Source organism: Lolium rigidum, chromosome 7 (assembly GCF_022539505.1).
Source record: "Lolium rigidum isolate FL_2022 chromosome 7, APGP_CSIRO_Lrig_0.1, whole genome shotgun sequence".
NCBI classification, from domain to species: domain Eukaryota; kingdom Viridiplantae; phylum Streptophyta; class Magnoliopsida; order Poales; family Poaceae; genus Lolium; species Lolium rigidum.
Genome location: NC_061514.1, coordinates 48,525,530 through 48,542,105, shown reverse-complemented (window position 1 = coordinate 48,542,105; position 16,576 = coordinate 48,525,530). Strand labels below are relative to the sequence as shown.

Here is a 16,576-nt window from a genome sequence, read left to right as displayed (position 1 = left end):
AGATGGAGATGGACTACCGATGTCGTGGTCGACGTCGTACCCATGGGGTGATGGTGGCGACATGTGATCAGTAGGGAGGAGGTGATGGTGGCCTGCGATCATCCTGGAGGAGGTGATGGTGACCTCGCTCGGACGACCAGTACTAGGGGCTACCCAGCCCGGCAGACCTGATATTCTTCTTTTCCCGCGAGAATGACTTCTCCCAAAGCACCTCTCCGAGTGTAAGCCCCCCATCACCTCCAGTGGATATCGAGCTCCAATGTCCCCCACGACGGACAACCGAATCCACCCCGACACGAGCATAGCCGACTGGAATCGGATTGCCATGCCATGTTGCCGGCTCACCTTCATGTCCAAATGCCGGTAAGACATAGCCGACCGCCACCTTAACGTAAACCTTCCCGAACACCTCATGGAGATCACAAGGTGTTTGCTCCTTGATTCCATCCAAGGGGTCGCCAGGACCGGCATCTATCATCATCCGTGTAGGAGGGGCCTCCGAGTCGGCCACGCCGCCGTCTCGTCGCTGAGATATTTCAGGCGGTATTATCTGGCGGGCGCCGTCCTTTTAGTTCATTTATCTCCCGCCGCCGCCGCTGAAGCTCCCGCCGCCGCTGGTCAAGTCGGCGTTGGAACTCGGCCATCCGGTCATTCCGCACCTCCAGCTCGGCGTTGTTTAGCTCTCGCTCGGCTTCTATAAGTCTCCGCGTCGGCCGGAAACCCAAGCGACCACGGAACACTAGGGCCGAAGCCTCTTGTTCGTCCTCCCTTCTCGAGATTACCGAGGACAAGCGTCGGCAAGTCTTTCTCTCTATCGGGAGCAAACTTTAGTTTTCCCGCCTTTATATCTCGTCGTCACTTCAATCCATTTTTGCCCGGGTACCCTAACCCCGGTGTCACTTTCAACAATGTTCCCTCGTCTTCATGTCATACTCACAGCCCATGCGCGAGGAACCAATTTCGAGCCCTTGTGTCCCATCCTTCTCGCGTGGGTTCCGGAGTGATCCCGTTCGGCCTCCATCTCAGCCTCTTGTGCATCCCACTTAGGCATGGCTCTTCCGTAGCCCCCTCGCCCCGTATGATGGTGATACTTCTTCTCGCTTGCATTCTTCTTGTTTTTCGCCGACAGTGTTCACAGACTCTCCTCTCGATTCTTTGTACCTCACAAATTCTTCCCGCTTATGCTCTCGCTTCGCTAGGTAGTTCTCGAATAATGGAGGCTTCTTGTCTTTCTTATAATTTTTCCATAACCGGTTCTTATACGCCCGGAAAAGTTCCCCCATCTTCTTAAGAGCCCATTTCTTCACTAGCTCTCGCTGCTTAGCATTCTCGTACTCCGATCCCAAATCCGGCAAAGTGAAATGTGCCATCGAGGTCTCGAAAAGTGTGTCTTTGTACCTATCGGCAACCTGATTTTCGGACACATTCTTCGTCTTGTTCCATTCTCCGACGGTGATCGGGACACGATCTCTAACCACAACTCCGCACCGATTTTTGAACTTCACTCCGACATTCTCGGTACCACCGGTTGGCCTTCCGGTGATATAGCTTCAATTGTGAAGTGGTCTTTCTTGGTCAACTTCTTTGCCGGGCCTCGTTTCTCTATCTTATCTTCTGAGGCCTAAGAGAATACATATATATAGAATTGCATTAATGCCTCTATACTAATGCCTCAATACATATGTACATATAGAATTCCATTAATACCTCGTCGTGATCGGAGCCGCTCGGCTTCTCCGTCACCGGAGCCGTCGTCGGCTTCTCCGTCACCGGAGCCGCTCGGCTTCTCCATGACCGGAGCCGCCGGCTTCTCCATGACCGGAGCCGCCGGCTTCTCCATCACCGGAGTCGCGGTCTTCTCGGTCGGCTTCTGTACCATCGCGGATTATTTCCGCGAACATGTCTTCCTGTTCCAAGTTCCGTTGGAATGGATCCATTGTTTCTGCAAAAGAATTAAATCGATAAGTACATGTTCTAACCCTAACCCTAATCAAACACAAACCAAACCCTAACCCTAATCAAACACAAACCAAACCCTAACCCTAATCGGCGACACGTGTTTGCGAGAGGGAGAGTGGTGTCGGCGACGCGTGTTTGCCGCAGAGAGGGAGAGGGTGTCGGCGACGCGTGTTTGCGAGAGGGAGATGAGTGCTCGGCGACGCGTGTTTGCGAGAGGGAGAGTGTGTCGGCGACGCGTGTTTGCGAGAGAGAGATAGGGTGTCGGCGACGCTAGTTTGCGAGAGAGAGAGGGTGTCGGTTTGCGAGAGAGGGTGTCGGTGTCGTTGTCGGCGACACGTGTTTGCGAGAGAGAGAGAGGGTGTCGGCGACGCTAGTTTGCGAGAGAGAGAGGGTGTCGGTTTGCGAGAGAGGGTGTCGGTGTCGGTGTCGGTAAATACATATACTAAACATTTTTCAACCTAAAACTAATCAATTACATACTAACTAATTACATACTAACTAAACTAACTAATTACATTACATACTAAACTAACTAAACTAACTAATTACATACTAACTAAACTAACTAATTACATACTAACTAAACTAACTAAACTAAACTAATTACATATGAACTAATTACATACTAACTAAACATTATATACTAACTAAACTAACTAATTACATTACTAACTAATTACATACTAACTAAACTAACTAATTACATTACTAACTAATTACATACTAACTAATTAATAACTAATTAACACAATTAAGTAAAAAAAAATGAAAAAAAATGAAAACCAGGCGCCCGTGAGCTGCAGGCGCGGCGGCGCTACCTCGGGCTTGCAGACGGCGGCGGCGGCGGCCCGAGGACGACGACGCGCAGTGGCGGCCGGCGGCGGCGGCGGCCCGAGGACGCAGCGGCGGCCGAGGCGCGCGCGGCGCGGCGCGAGGGCGCAGGCGGCGGCCGAGGGCGCAGCGGCGCCGAGGCGCGGCGCGGCGCGAGAGGCGGCAGAGGAACGGCGGCGGCCCGAGAGGAAGAGGCGGGGGCGCGCGCAGGGCGGCGGCCGGAGGCGAGGAAGACGGCGGCGGCGCGGCCAACTTCGGCAGCTCCGGCGGCGCAAAACGGCTAAGTGTTGGCCTCCGTGAGTCGCGGGTGGCGGCTCCGCCCGCGGCTCCGCGCTCTTATACCCACCCCTGTCGCGTGGGGCTTGACCCGCGACAAAGACCCCCCTTTTGTCACGGGTCAAGCCCCCACCCGCGACAAAAGGGGGGGTCTTTTGTCGCGGGTCAAGCCCCCACCCGCGACAAAAGGCCTTTGGGGCTGATCCGCGGCACAGCCCATCCAACGGCTCTAGGCCGTTGGATGGCTCTAGGCCGTTTGAATCCAACGGCCTAGAGCCGTTGGATGGGCTGTGCCACGGATCAGCCCATCTAGAGGCCTCTTCACCCTTTATTTTTGTATTTTAAATTAATAAAAGTATTATTTCAATAACTTTTGAATGGTAACTCAAATACAAATGTTTTATATATGAATATTGATCGAAAAAGGTAATGAACATGAATATGACATCCATATACCTATTTGCATCTCGCGTCATATGAAACGTTGATAGTCGGGTATGTTTCACCCCCGTGCACCGCCGCTGCGCCACACGTGTCGCGTCCCGTGCCACTCGTGTCGCGGTCCCCGTGCCACGTGTCGCCACCTCTTCCACGTGCCTCGCCCCGCCGACGCCGGCGTGCGACGTGTAGCCACCGCCGACACGTGCCTCGCCCCGCCGACGCCGGCGTGCGACGTGTAGCCACCGCCGACACGTGCCTCACCCCGCCGACGCCGGCGTGCGACGTGTAGCCACCGCCGACACGTGCCATGCCCCGCGTGCACTATATAGAGCGACGAGTGCGGGCGCAACCACACGCCGCCACCGCCTCCGCTCATTCATCTCCGGGATGCCTCCATGTCGTCGAGGGGCGTCCGGTTTCCGTGGCGTTCGAGTGCATCCGAGCGGTAGGTTCACCGCCGAGATACGCGCCGGTGGCTTCCGCCTCACCCTCGCACGTACAACACGCCGGAAGAGGCGGCGCGCGCTTACGACGCGGCGGCGTGGCGCTTTCGGCGGCCGTGGCACGACATGAACTTCCCGGATGTTGAATCGCTAGAGGAGGCGGAGTTCCTCGCGCCACCGCCGTGCCTCGTCACCGACGAGGACCGTCGCCGGCATCGCCGTGTGCAGCGCAGGATCGCCATCGCCGAGCGCGACGAGCGCTGATGCGCCAGTGGAGGGCGCGGTCCCCCGACGCGTTCTTTGCTAACCTTAGGGCACAACGCAGGTCCAACAGCGCCACCGTCGGGCCGTCGCCGCCTTCGAGCTCGAGAACTCGAATACAACTTGGACCGAAAACGACCTCGGTGGGATGACCTTTGGACGGAGACAACCTCCGACGACGAGTAGAGACTAGACTAGTAATTTATCTATTTTATTGTAATTTCAATAAAGTCGTTGTCGGTTCTATTAGTTTAAATTTAGTTTATAAAGTCGTCGGTTGTTTTTGTTCAATAAAGTGGTTGACACGAAATTTATTACGATTGAACTGAAATTAAAGTACAGAGCTCAACTGAAAAATAAGATACATGGCCAGATTCGAATGTTGGAGCCATTCAATCATAGTCGTGCCTAGTCCTATACACGTCGCCACCGTAGTCATCAAAGTCGCCGACGTCATCGTCGCTAGCATCGGGGTCGCGGTTGTCGAACCTCGGCGGATGACCACGCGTGGGCTGGGATTGAGGGTAGCGCAGCGGGGGCCACGATAGGCCAGGACGCTCTGGAGAGTCCGGCCGCGCCACCACATCCGACGGCCGGCCTCGTTGAAGTTCGAAGGAGGAGGGCCGTCCTCCTCGTACTCGGCAACCGCCCTCTCACGCCGATTGATGAAGAAGCCGTCCCAAGTCGGGCCGTAGTCGGGATGCCACCGGGGATTCCTCCGCCGCTCGTGCGTGAGCTCGAAATAGTAGTGGTTCGTGATGGCCATCTCGCGTGGCACACCTACAGGGATAGGAGGGACCGGTACGCCTCCGACGCTCGAGCAACCAGCCGGTCGGGACGCGGTAGCCGGCGGGCAGGGGTAGTTCGAGGCGCAAAGCGCCTCCGCCTCCCGGGGTGTTAGACATACGATGGAAGCCATGGGAGATAGTGATGAGGTTTGCAGATATGAGAGTCCAAGCCTACATATATATAGTGGAAAAATGGCGGGAATGCGGGAAGAAAATAGGCGGGAACGAAGTGGCGCGCGAAACTTTCATCCCGGTTGGTGGCTCAAACCGCGACTAAAGCTGTCGGCAGGATAAGGATGTGTCGGTAACCTTTTGTCACGGTTGGTGGCTGCAACCGCGACTAAAGGTGTCGGCAGGATAAGGACGCGTGGGTGGACGCACTGCTCGATGAGATAAAGCATGTAGCGCACGACGGCTCGTCGAAGGAATAAGACAAAGTACAAGCGGTGCCGTGCCTATAAAAGGAGCATCGATACGCCTTGCCAAGCGCATCAACAAGCCAAGCACGCTTAATCTTCATTATTACATAAATGTAGAGATTGTCTTGGGAACTATATATGAAGAATACATTATTACATCGCCATCTAGTGTTGTGATCTTCTACGCCGTAGCCATGGAGAATCTTCATCATTTAGCAAGATGCTTGGGTCAATTTTCACCGTGAAGGGTGGAATTTCTTTAAACTTATTATAATCTTCTGACATGTCTGTCTTGTCATCCACTCCCACGATGTTTCTTTTCCCCGAAAGAACTATGTGGCGCTTTGGCTCCTCGATTGATGTATTCTTTTGTTGACTTCTTTTTCTTGATTTGCTAGACATGTCCTTCACGTAGAAAACTTGAGCCACCTCGCTGGCTAGGACAAAAGGCTCGTCCGGTACGCAAGATTGTTGGGATCCACCGTTATCATACCGTACTTATCGTCAATATGTATAGCGCTGAGCTTCACCCATTTGCACCGAAACAAAGGGACCTTAAAAGTGGGACCATAGTCAAGTTCCCATATCTCCTCTATGTATCCATAATATGTGGTGGTCTCGCCCATTCTCGTCTCGTTGCATCGAAGCGGACACCGCCGTTTTGGTTGGTGCTCTTTTTATCTTGGTCGATCGTGTAAAATGTATTCCCATTTATCTCGTACCCTTGGAATGTACATATGTTTGAAGATGGTAACCTCGGCCAACAAGTACAGCTGCTCCACCGCAGATGGGTCATTAATGAGATGTCTTTGCAACCAACCGCCGAAGGTATTCATGTGTTGACGTGTAATCATGGACTCGGGCTGGCCCGGGTTTATTTCTCGTAAAACATTCTTATGTTTCTCGATGTACGGAGCCACCAAGCTGGAATTGTATAGAATCGTGTAGTGCGCTTGATTGAAAGAAATCTTGTCCCTCCACACCGTTGTTTTCCTTCCTAGTGTGCCTTTTCCAACCAGCTCTCCCCTCATACCGAGATTCAGGAACACCAATCGGCTTAAGGTCGGGAAGAAAGTCAACACAAAACTCAATGACCTCCTCAGCTCCGTAGCCCTTTGAGATACTTCCTTCCGGCCTAGCTCGGTTATGAACATATTTCTTTAAGACTCCCATGAACCTCTCGAAGGGGAACATATTGTGTAGAAATACATGACCGAGAATTCTAATCTCTTCAACTAGGTGAACGAGGAGGTGCGTCATAATATTGAAGAAGGATGGTGGGAACAACAACTCGAAGCTGACAAGACATTGGACCACATCTTCCCGTAATCCCGACAAAGTTTCGGATCCATTACCTTCTCGAGAAATTGCGTTCAGGAATGCACATATCTTCACAATGGCTAGTCGAACATTTTCTCGGTAGAAGTCCCCTCAATGCAATCGGAAGCAATTGTGTCATAAGCACGTGACAGCCATGGGACTTCAGGTTCTGGAATTTTTTCTCCTTCAAATTTTCTATCCCCTTTATATTCGACGAGAAACCAGACGGAACCTTGATACCGAATAGGGCTTCAAAAAGATCTCCTTCTCTTGTTTGGTAAGAGCATAGCCGGCGTGCCCTACAAACCGCCCCGGATGATTGCCGTTTCGTCCTTTATGAAGTTCCCGGTCCTCCCGTGCTTCCGTTGTATCTTTTGTCTTTCCATACACGCCCGTAAAACCTAGAATATTCACACAAAGATTCTTGGTCAGGTGCATCACGTCGATTGCGGAGCGGACTTCCAGGACTTTCCAATATTCTAGCTCCCGTAAAATAGATTTCTTCTTCCACATGGGCGCGTGTCCGTCATCGTCTTTTCGGAACATGTCGACCGCCCGGACCCTTTCCAAAGATAACATTTAAATCCTTGACCATGTCAAATATATCAGCACCACTACGGGGACAAGCTTCGGACGGCGGTCCGCCTCGCCATCGAAATGCTTGCCTTTTTTCCTTAAGGGATGCTTGCGCGGAAGGAAACGACGATTGAACGGGTACACAACTTTTCTCGCTTTTTCCCAAATATTTACTTTCAGCCTCATCTAAACAAGTGTGTGCATGCATTGTATCCTTTGTTCGTCCGTCCCGAAATGTTACCGAGAGCAGGCCAATCATTGATGGTTACGAATAGCAACGCTCGTAGGTCAAATTCTTGCTCCGTGTGCTCATCCCACACACGTACACCCGGTTTGGCCCACAACTCCAAAAGTTCATCGACTAATGGTCTTAGGTACACATCAATGTCGTTGCCCGGTTGCTTTGGGCCTTGGATAAGCACCGGCATCATAATGAACTTCCGCTTCATGCACAACCAAGGAGGAAGGTTGTAGATACATAGAGTCACGGGCCAGTGTGCCGTGGATCGCAGCTCGCTCCCCAAAAGGATTCATGCCATCCGTACTTAGACCAAAGTATAAGTTCCTTGCCTCACCCGCAAAATCCGGAAACTCTCTCCCGATGTTTCTCCACCGCCGACCATCGCCGGGTGCCTCAACATCGCGTCTTTCTTACGTTCTTCCATGTGCCATCGCAACAACTTGGCATGCTCTTTGTTTCTGAACAAACGTTTCAACCGTGGTATTATTGGAGCATACCACATCACCTTCGCAGAACCCTCTTCCCGGGTGGCTCGCCCTCAACATCACCAGGGTCATCTTTTCGATCTTATACCGCAATGCACCACATATCGGGCATTTATTCAAATTCTCGTACTTCTCACCGCGGTAGAGGATACAGCCATTAATGCATGCATGTATCTTTCGCACATCTAATCCTAGAGGGCAGACAAGCTTCTTTGCTTCATATGTACCGACGGGCAATTCATTATTTCTTGGAAACAGATTCTTCTTTAATATTATCATCAATTTCTCAAATCCCGAGTCACTCACACCGACCTCTCGCCTTCCATTTCAGCAATTCCAATATGCTACCCAGCTTTCTATGCCCATCTTCACAACCTCGGGTACAACAATTTGTGGTGGTCCTCTAACATCTTGTCGAACCGCAACCTCTCCTTATCCGTGCCACAGCTCTCTTCTTGCATCGAAATGGCCCGACGAAGATCATCATCAACAGTGATCATCCGATGCCCGTTCTTCACCTCCTTCTTCTTCATTGTCGTCCATTGCGGTATCAAAGCATTCAGAGAACATAGATCGGTACTGGTCATCATTATCTTCTTCCTCATCGCCGTCTTCCATCATAACCCCTTCTTCTCCGTGCTTGGTCCAAACATTATAGCCGGACATGAATCCAAACCGAAGCTGTGGCTCTTAATGTCTCTTGAGCAAGAGTAATCCTTCTCGTTCTTACATTTTAGACATGGACAGCACATAAAACCTTGCTTCGACTTGTTGGCCTCGGCCACAAGCAGGAAAGAATTCACGCCCTCTCTCGAAAGCGGGGGCACATCGGTTACCGTACATCCATGGATGACTCATCCGCATCATAAGTACAATTATATATGTATCAGATGCAATCACCTTGCTAAAATTAGTATTGTACGGACTATGCATATATATATAGTCGAGAAAATAGTTGCTAACCTTTTAGGATCAAAAAAAGGAGAAATCTTATCAAATAAAACCAAGTGGCATCCCTCTCACAAGCATTCCATCAAACACCTCTTGTGCACATGTAGAAAAAATGAGCTAGCATACACCTCCACCTTCACCACCAAGGAAAAAATGAGGTGGGGGGGTGGCTGGCTGCTTCTATATATATAGGGGGACATGTGTCGCGGGCCGTATTACGACCCGCGACAAAAGGGGTGGCCACATCGCTCCTAACCCTTTTGTCGCGGGTCGTAATACGGCCCGCGACAAAAGGCCGCGACAAAAGCCTCCGCGCGCTCCACATGGTTTCGGGGCGACGTGGCCAGGCCATTTGTCGCGGGTGCAGGCGCGCCCGCGACAAAAGGATCCCACAGAAGCCCTGTTTTCCACTAGTGGCCCAAACATAAGTTGAGAAACGCTTAAATACCATATACAAGCAGTTAACTGAAACTTATAACTGCTTCAGAGAAAGAACGTGTATCCAACGCACAAGACTGAAGACTCCCAAATCCCAATTATATATATTACCTTCTGCACGCGCGCTAACAGCTCGACCAGACGGCTCTTGATCTACCTGACGTGCTCCAGGTTGTGCGTGCTAACCCTGGTGGCCAGCTCGTCCAATGCCAGGTACGCCTCCTTCTCGAGAGCCAACGTCTGGCGCCATGAATTTGCACCAAGAAAGAAACATGGTAAGTTGGTAACAAGCGTGTGTCAGTACTCAGTACTCAGTAATCGATCGATTTGACAAATCATAAATTTCTGTAGCACAACACGGCCGGACTTTAGTCCTGAAGTATATACCTCCGATTACATGCATTTGCACGTGTGTTCGAGGCAGACCTCGAGCACCTTGAACTCGAAGGGCTGCTTCTTGGCGCAGCCAGGCGTGCCGAGCTCAGGCATTGGCACGTTCCCATGGCCACCCTGCTCCGTCTCGTCTCCGCCATCGGTTGCCAGATTCACGATGGACGCGTCGCGGAAGCATCGGTTACAAATGCAATCTATCGTGGCATGACTGGTGGTAATGGTGACAATGGCGTGATCGTACCGGGAGGGCGAGTCGGGCGTGGAGGAAGGGTTGGAGCCTCGGATTGCTGGGATCGCGGACGAGCACCTCGACGGCGGTGACGATGGCCTTGACATGCTCGAGGTTGAGGACAATGGCGCGGTCGCGACCGAGGATGGTGGACGGGTAGGAGAGGAGGGGGTCGAGCACGCGGAGGTCCCGCGCCGGCAGCCCCATCATCTCCATGATCCGGTGCCGCCCGAACTCCCCCACCGGCGGCACCACCAGCCACTCCTGGCTCGCCGCCGCCGCCGCCGCGACACCGGTACCGGAACTGGCGCCAGCGCCGGCGCGGGGCGCGGGATCCTCCTCCTGAGCCAGAGCCTCGCCCGCCTCAGCCGTCATCGTGGTGGGCGTGGGCTCCCCACCTCTGCGTCGATATCTGCAGCATTGAAGATGCAAGCGCCCCTGCTGCTCATCGGTTCTAGGACGTGCCGTCGCCTGCACGGCTGCACAAGAGGCCACAATGGTTGGACCGAGGCGGCGGAACAGCGGCTTGGGACCGGAGGGAGGCGGCGCGCCATGGCAGGAGGGAGCGGCGGCGGGGTGGCGGTACCCTAGGTCGGGAGCATGGTGAATCGCTCGGTTTTTGGATCGAATGGCTGCCTCAGCCTCCTCGCTCGGAAGGAAGTGGAGAACGAATATGGGCCAGGCCCAAGGGGCGAAGATGAAGCTCGACCAGGCCCAAGAGGGCGACGACGACGAAATTGGTGGCGTAAAACGGAGGAACTTCGTTCTTTTTAAGTCTCGTGAGTCGGTACCCAGCCGACAAGTTGCGCTCAGCAAATCATAATCCTTGAATCCATTTGCTTTTAAGGTAAACATAATCTCGCATTGACATTGAATTAGGCATTGACGTAAAGAAGCTCAAATTATATGAGCTCGGCTTACATGATGAATGGCAATCCGTGAATCATCAAATGCCAACAACCCAGAGATTGGTGCATCCTAACCTAAAATCTTTTGCAAAGGTCAAATAGATGGCATGGTACAAGTCTATAAGGTACTCTTTAGTTGATCAAATTAGTAACAGTGTGACACTACTCTCCTCGCCTTCTTTTTTTTGCTTCTTCATACTCTTGCAACTATGAAGACAAATTGTAAACCTCATTAAAATTAATTAAGGAACAACATATTGTGTTTCTTTGAGGAAGCATAGATTAAACTCGTAAAAAACATATTTTTTTGTTGCTCAAACTATGGAAGGGTAGGATTACTTGGAACATACAAATGCAGTAGATGTGCCAACAAAGAGCAGGTGTGCCTGGGATACCGTCACTATGAACTATATAATCACTTTCATGCCTATAATTCGCATTAACAATTCAGCAGATGTTCAAAACAGCAAAACAGATGTTACAATGGCAAAAACACAAAGAAGGCAATGCTCTGAAAGCATAGAAGTATAGAACAATGACCATTTGGTGAGGAACTAACCAGAGGGATGCAGAGGGTGCACCGTCAGCACTGTCCATGCCGTCAATCAGCCGCCTCACCCGTCCTCCCCCCTTGCATTATTGATACATGATCATAACTTTGATTTTTTGCAGATGTACTAAAATCTAAAGATTTAGTAACCAAATATAGTTTGCAATAGTAAGCGTTGAATTAATGTAAATTTCTTCTCATGCATATGAAACTTTGTAACAGTTCTAAGTATCAAACCGGATGCAATTCTGCTAGGGGCGCAATTGCATAGTAAGAGTGAAGCTATTAAAAATAGATGCACTATCTATCAGATGCAAACATTCCGTTCTTCTTCATATTGCTTGTTTATTTCATCTATGTAAAGATCTAAAGAAATGTGACATGAACTCCATTCGCTTTCTCATACACGTATTGGATTTAAGAGGTACAATTTACCTCAGCCTAAAAGGAAAGTTTAAGCAGATCCTTTTTAATCAATTCAGCCAATCCACCACAATTACCTAAAATTTTCACTATGTAACATTGTTTAATAAAACATCATAGTTCATGAGAAACCACTAATTCCAAATCCATCGTCCCTTCCTCAAACAAAATTCCACTCCCGGCTCCTTTTTTACCAATACATACAATGAAATATATAGTGAACTGCAATCACGCTAGTGATCCATAATATGCACTCATATTAAACCTTATATAATCAACAACTTATCAGTGCCTAGGATATAAAATATTTGTAGCAAAGTGCACAACCCGTGGGTAAGAGTAAAGTTTCTTGATTGACCTACTTTTAAATATCGATATGATAGACTTGAATAAAGGAAATACTTTTATATTGAATTTTAGATAAGTACTAAGATGGCCCCGTAGAAGTCGTGTTACTGGTCTTCATATGAACATCAGATTTTGAAGGTAGCAGCAACAGTAGTAGTAGCAGCAGCAGCAGCAAGAAGAAGAAGAAGAGGGTGAAGCGTACCTGCACAAAACTATTCATATTAACGAAACCTCTTTTAAGTTCGCTAAATGATTAATGTTTTATGAAGAAAATACTCTTCCCATATTTCGAAATCTTCCACCTTTTTAAGCTCCAGACTTCGTACAACAGTGTGCATCCCACAAGCAAAAAGAACGTCAAAATCCCACAAATACGTACCTTGAATAGGCAATCAAATAATTAGCAATTGGGGATCTTGTTCTTGATGCTCGTTGTGATTTCTCCTCCTTACGGACTTCATTGTGAAATCTAAAAAATGTGGCACAAGTGACTATGTCATGCAACTTGTGCATGTTCTTTACAGAATAGTGAGCTAAAAGAAGTAAAGAACTTCAGTTCATGGGCTAAATATAAGTTTCAACCCCATTTCAAGTTTTTTCCATCAACCACTATAGATAGATAGTAAGGAAAAGTATAACAAACGATATTTATAACATATGGCGACCATGAACATAGCCACGTCAAAGAGTTGTGCATAAGGCTGATGGGAGCAAAATTCTTGAGACACAGTATATGGATCATGGACTTAGTCAGTGCATAAAACATGATAAAAAAAGAAAGAGCTAGATATGAAAAGGCCAATCAAACACGCGAAAGTATTGATAGCCTGGTTGATGTTCACCATTTGCAATGAAAATTTATTCACATGCACTGATAAAAGTCCACGCTAATTAAATATTCGTTGTATTTGGTCCGGTTTCACAAGAAACTAAATATATAGATCCAAAGGAGCTACAGAAGCCAAAAGCTTATCCTAATAAAATCTGGTTGTTAGAGCTTTCACATATTTGCTTACCAAAACGAACGCCATCAATTAGGAAGCAAAATAAGAGAATAGTTTAGCTTACTCGGATAGAATTCCTTTTCCCAACATGAAACTTCAGTTTGGTTTGGAATAAGTGATACTACTTCTATCTAAACTGGTAAGTCTCGTATATCGTATCACCTCCAAGCAGCCATTCCTCGTCTTGTCTGCAAAGCAATGATGACATCGTTATCCCAAATTTTATACAGCAATGGTCAGAATCATGACTTGTAAGTGTGAGTCCAATTTGGTTTCATGCATCGTATCAAAATTTATCTAGCATTGTTTTGGCTACACAAGCACCAAGCAATGCAACTACTCGTGCAAGTTCAATATAGATATTTTGATCGAGCAGGCAGTCTGATGGTCCTTACCCTCTCGCCCGTACTTCTAGAAGGCAATCCCACGGATCCAACGCCGATGAGGCACGCGAGCACCGCCGCCGCCACAGTCCACCCGAACGTTGACGCGTTTAGGTGCCTTGGTCCCTCGGCGTACGTAAGGTCGACGCCCTTCCCGCTTCCGCCCGCAAGTGGTGCCCGTCCTAAGTGCCTTGTCGAGACACCCCGCGCGGCACCACGCGTGCACCAGGGTCTTGTAGAGTACGACGTCCGGCGGGAAGACGGACTTGTAGCTGTCGAAGAGCGCCTGCGCCTCGCCGGCCAGCCGCTTCCGGGAGAGCGCCCTGAGGAGGGAGGCGAGCGCGATCGCGGGGTCGGGGGCCCCCGCGCCGTAGTCCTCCATGCGGCGGAACAGCTCGGCGGCCTCGGAGGGCATGTCCGCCCGCACGTACCGGCGGATCAGTGGCGAGGATGAGGTGGGACGAGACGGGGATGGACCGGGACCGCATTTCGTCGAGCAGGTCCCGGCGAGCGGGAAATGGTGGTGCTTCGCGAGCAGGTCGATCATTGCGGCGTAGAAGGCGGGGAGGGACGGACGGCGTGGCGGAAGAAGGCGAGGGCCTCCGGGAACGGACGCCGCGTCCGAGCGCGAGGAGGCGGCCGAGGAGGTGGAGTGGGAGGTGCGGCGCCGGCGGGGACGGGAGGAGGTTGGCGAGCGTTGAGGAGAAGGTGGGGAGGGGCTCGAACAGCCGGGAGGCGGGCGCCGTGGTCGACGGGTTCGCGCGGCTGTGGTCGACGATGGCCGCGTGGAGCGTGTCCAGGAGCTTGGTTTCCGCCGGCGTCAGGGGCGGAGGCGAATCGGGGGTCAGTGGCAGAGCCGTGGCGAGCGGAGGCTCTGCGGTTGGGCCAGGCCCAAGGGGCGAAGATGAAGCTCGACCAGGCCCAAGAGGGCGACGACGACGAAATTGGTGGCAGAAAACGGAGCAACTTCGTTCTTTTTAAGTAGTGTAGATAGATAGATGTAGAATCGTTGGAGTCAGTTCATGTATCTCTACCATGTACTATTTGTTGCTATGAATATATGTGGTATTGATTGTCAAAAAAAAAAGCTCGAAAAATATTTTTATGGAGACTGAACTTGCGTTTTTTCTGTTAGAGTTGGGGGTCTTGCAAAACGCGGGCCTATGCTATTTGGGCCTTTGTTTGGGTTTAATCGTAGGGGTCAAAGCCCAAACCTTCTCGGTCTCTAACTCGCCACAAGGAAACACGAAGGCGACGGCGATGGCCTCGCCGAAGCTCGCCGCCGGCGACGGCAACTACGACTTCCACCTCCGGTCGCTTTCCGCCGCATCCCGGGACTCCGCTGCGGCCGCCGATCCCGCCTCCGACCCCAACCTCCTCCAGTCCGTAAGCGCATCTCCCTCCAATCCCCTCCCAATTCCCCAGAACCGGCCACGTGGTGTTGGAACCGGAACCTTAACCTGTGTGCCTTGGCGTTGAAGGTGAGGATGGTGTTCGAGATGTGCAAGGAGGCCAAGGGGGCAAACGACGAGATGGTGGCGCGGGCGTTTCCGGTGATGAGCAAGCTCTTCCAGCGCTGCGCTGCCGCGCCCACGCTGTCCACAGCCTCCACCGGCGTGCTCCTCCTAGTAGGGCCTCAGTACATTTCGACCCAGTGGGTTCAGTGCTTTTGGAAATTGGAGCACCTCTTGTGGTAGAATTGTACTTTTACATGTCAATTTTCATATCTATGCTGCAATATGTTGCCAACTTTGAGTGGTTAGAAAGAACTTAAGATAGAATGCTTGATCTAGTGTTAAACCTGCCACCACCTACTTTGTACTTACCCCCAAAACAACATTTTATCTGCCTGTTTGGTTGTGAAAAGAGTCATTCACATTGGATAACTGTATTGTTTCCTTATATGTGAAAATATACAGTACCGAAAGCTGTCTAATAATCTGTATCATACTGCTTCCTTTCCAGAAAATTCTGCAGTTCTTCCTGGATTTTGGGGAGGCGGTGTTGCACGATGCTGATGGCAGCCTGAAAACTTTCTTCCGCTCTTGCTTAAGTAGGTAATATTTATTTCTGTGCATTTGTTTCTTGTTCTGTGGGCATGCTATGGTTGGGTTGCTTCTACAAGCTCTCAAAGCCACTCTTTTTTTTTCTTGGTGATAGGGAGTTCGCAGATCCTATTGTCGCAGAGCGGACGCTTGAATTCCTGATAGTGAACAAGATGAAGATCCTGAGCTGTTTTCCCACCTTGGTTCCGCAGGTGCGATACACATGACATGAAGTTTGTCATACCTTATATTGTTATTTTTGGTTGGATGCTTCCTTGCAAATAAAGAATGCTGCTCAATGTTTCTGCCGTTCATACAGTTCTAAAACACACAAAGATCTCAATCAATTTCCCTTCTTTGATTTTTTTTAATATGACTCCCTTTTCTCTATTTAAGTTCGCAACATATTACTAATGCTGTTTCTATGCACTCGCTGTTGTTTCATCTAAATAACTCACTTATTTTGATCTACCGTGCAGGTTTCTCCTTGGATTTGTATATTCATGTAGCCTCCTAGAATGCTCTCTATGGAATCAGGGTTTTCGGGTGCCAGCTGCAAGCATGGCAGTCTCAGTTTTTATCTTCCATCTTGCAGATAAAACTGGTCAGTACATGTATACAATTAATTATGAAGTACTGCCAAAAAAAATTAAGAAGTACTGCCTTAGTTGCCATACAGTCCAACAAACAAAAATATTAAGTTTCTTTTTATCTGCATGTTATTGTTTTGATTACCTGGTGCAGTTTTCTCTTTATGTATTGTTATTTAATTATTGATATTTTTTTGTTTAAACAAGTTCATGTGTCGTTATGGACTGCTGTGTATCGGAGTTCGGTTTGAATAAACATGTCTTTGTCCATTCT

General features: G+C 49.8%; 1 protein-coding gene across 1 annotated transcript; it reads left to right on the top strand.

Moving 5' to 3' along the window:
- The first annotated feature begins 14,882 nt into the window (after positions 1–14,882).
- Positions 14,883–16,321, top strand: LOC124670287. The gene is made up of 5 exons (XM_047206789.1): positions 14,883–15,053; positions 15,149–15,295; positions 15,633–15,720; positions 15,828–15,924; positions 16,192–16,321. The coding sequence occupies exons 1-4, from the start codon at positions 14,928–14,930 to the stop codon at positions 15,872–15,874; spliced, it is 408 nt and encodes a 135-aa protein (XP_047062745.1). The 5' UTR covers positions 14,883–14,927; the 3' UTR covers positions 15,875–15,924; positions 16,192–16,321.
- Positions 16,322–16,576: the final 255 nt, after the last annotated feature.

Excerpts from the sequence above, each read along its gene's own strand:
- LOC124670287 (XM_047206789.1), top strand. The coding sequence starts at position 14,928 with ATGGCCTCGCCGAAGCTCGCCGCCGGCGACGGCAACTACGACTTCCAC. Across the intron at positions 15,054-15,148 it reads ACCCCAACCTCCTCCAGTCC|GTGAGGATGGTGTTCGAGAT; the intron begins GTAAGCGCATCT and ends TTGGCGTTGAAG. Across the intron at positions 15,721-15,827 it reads TTTCTTCCGCTCTTGCTTAA|GGAGTTCGCAGATCCTATTG; the intron begins GTAGGTAATATT and ends TCTTGGTGATAG.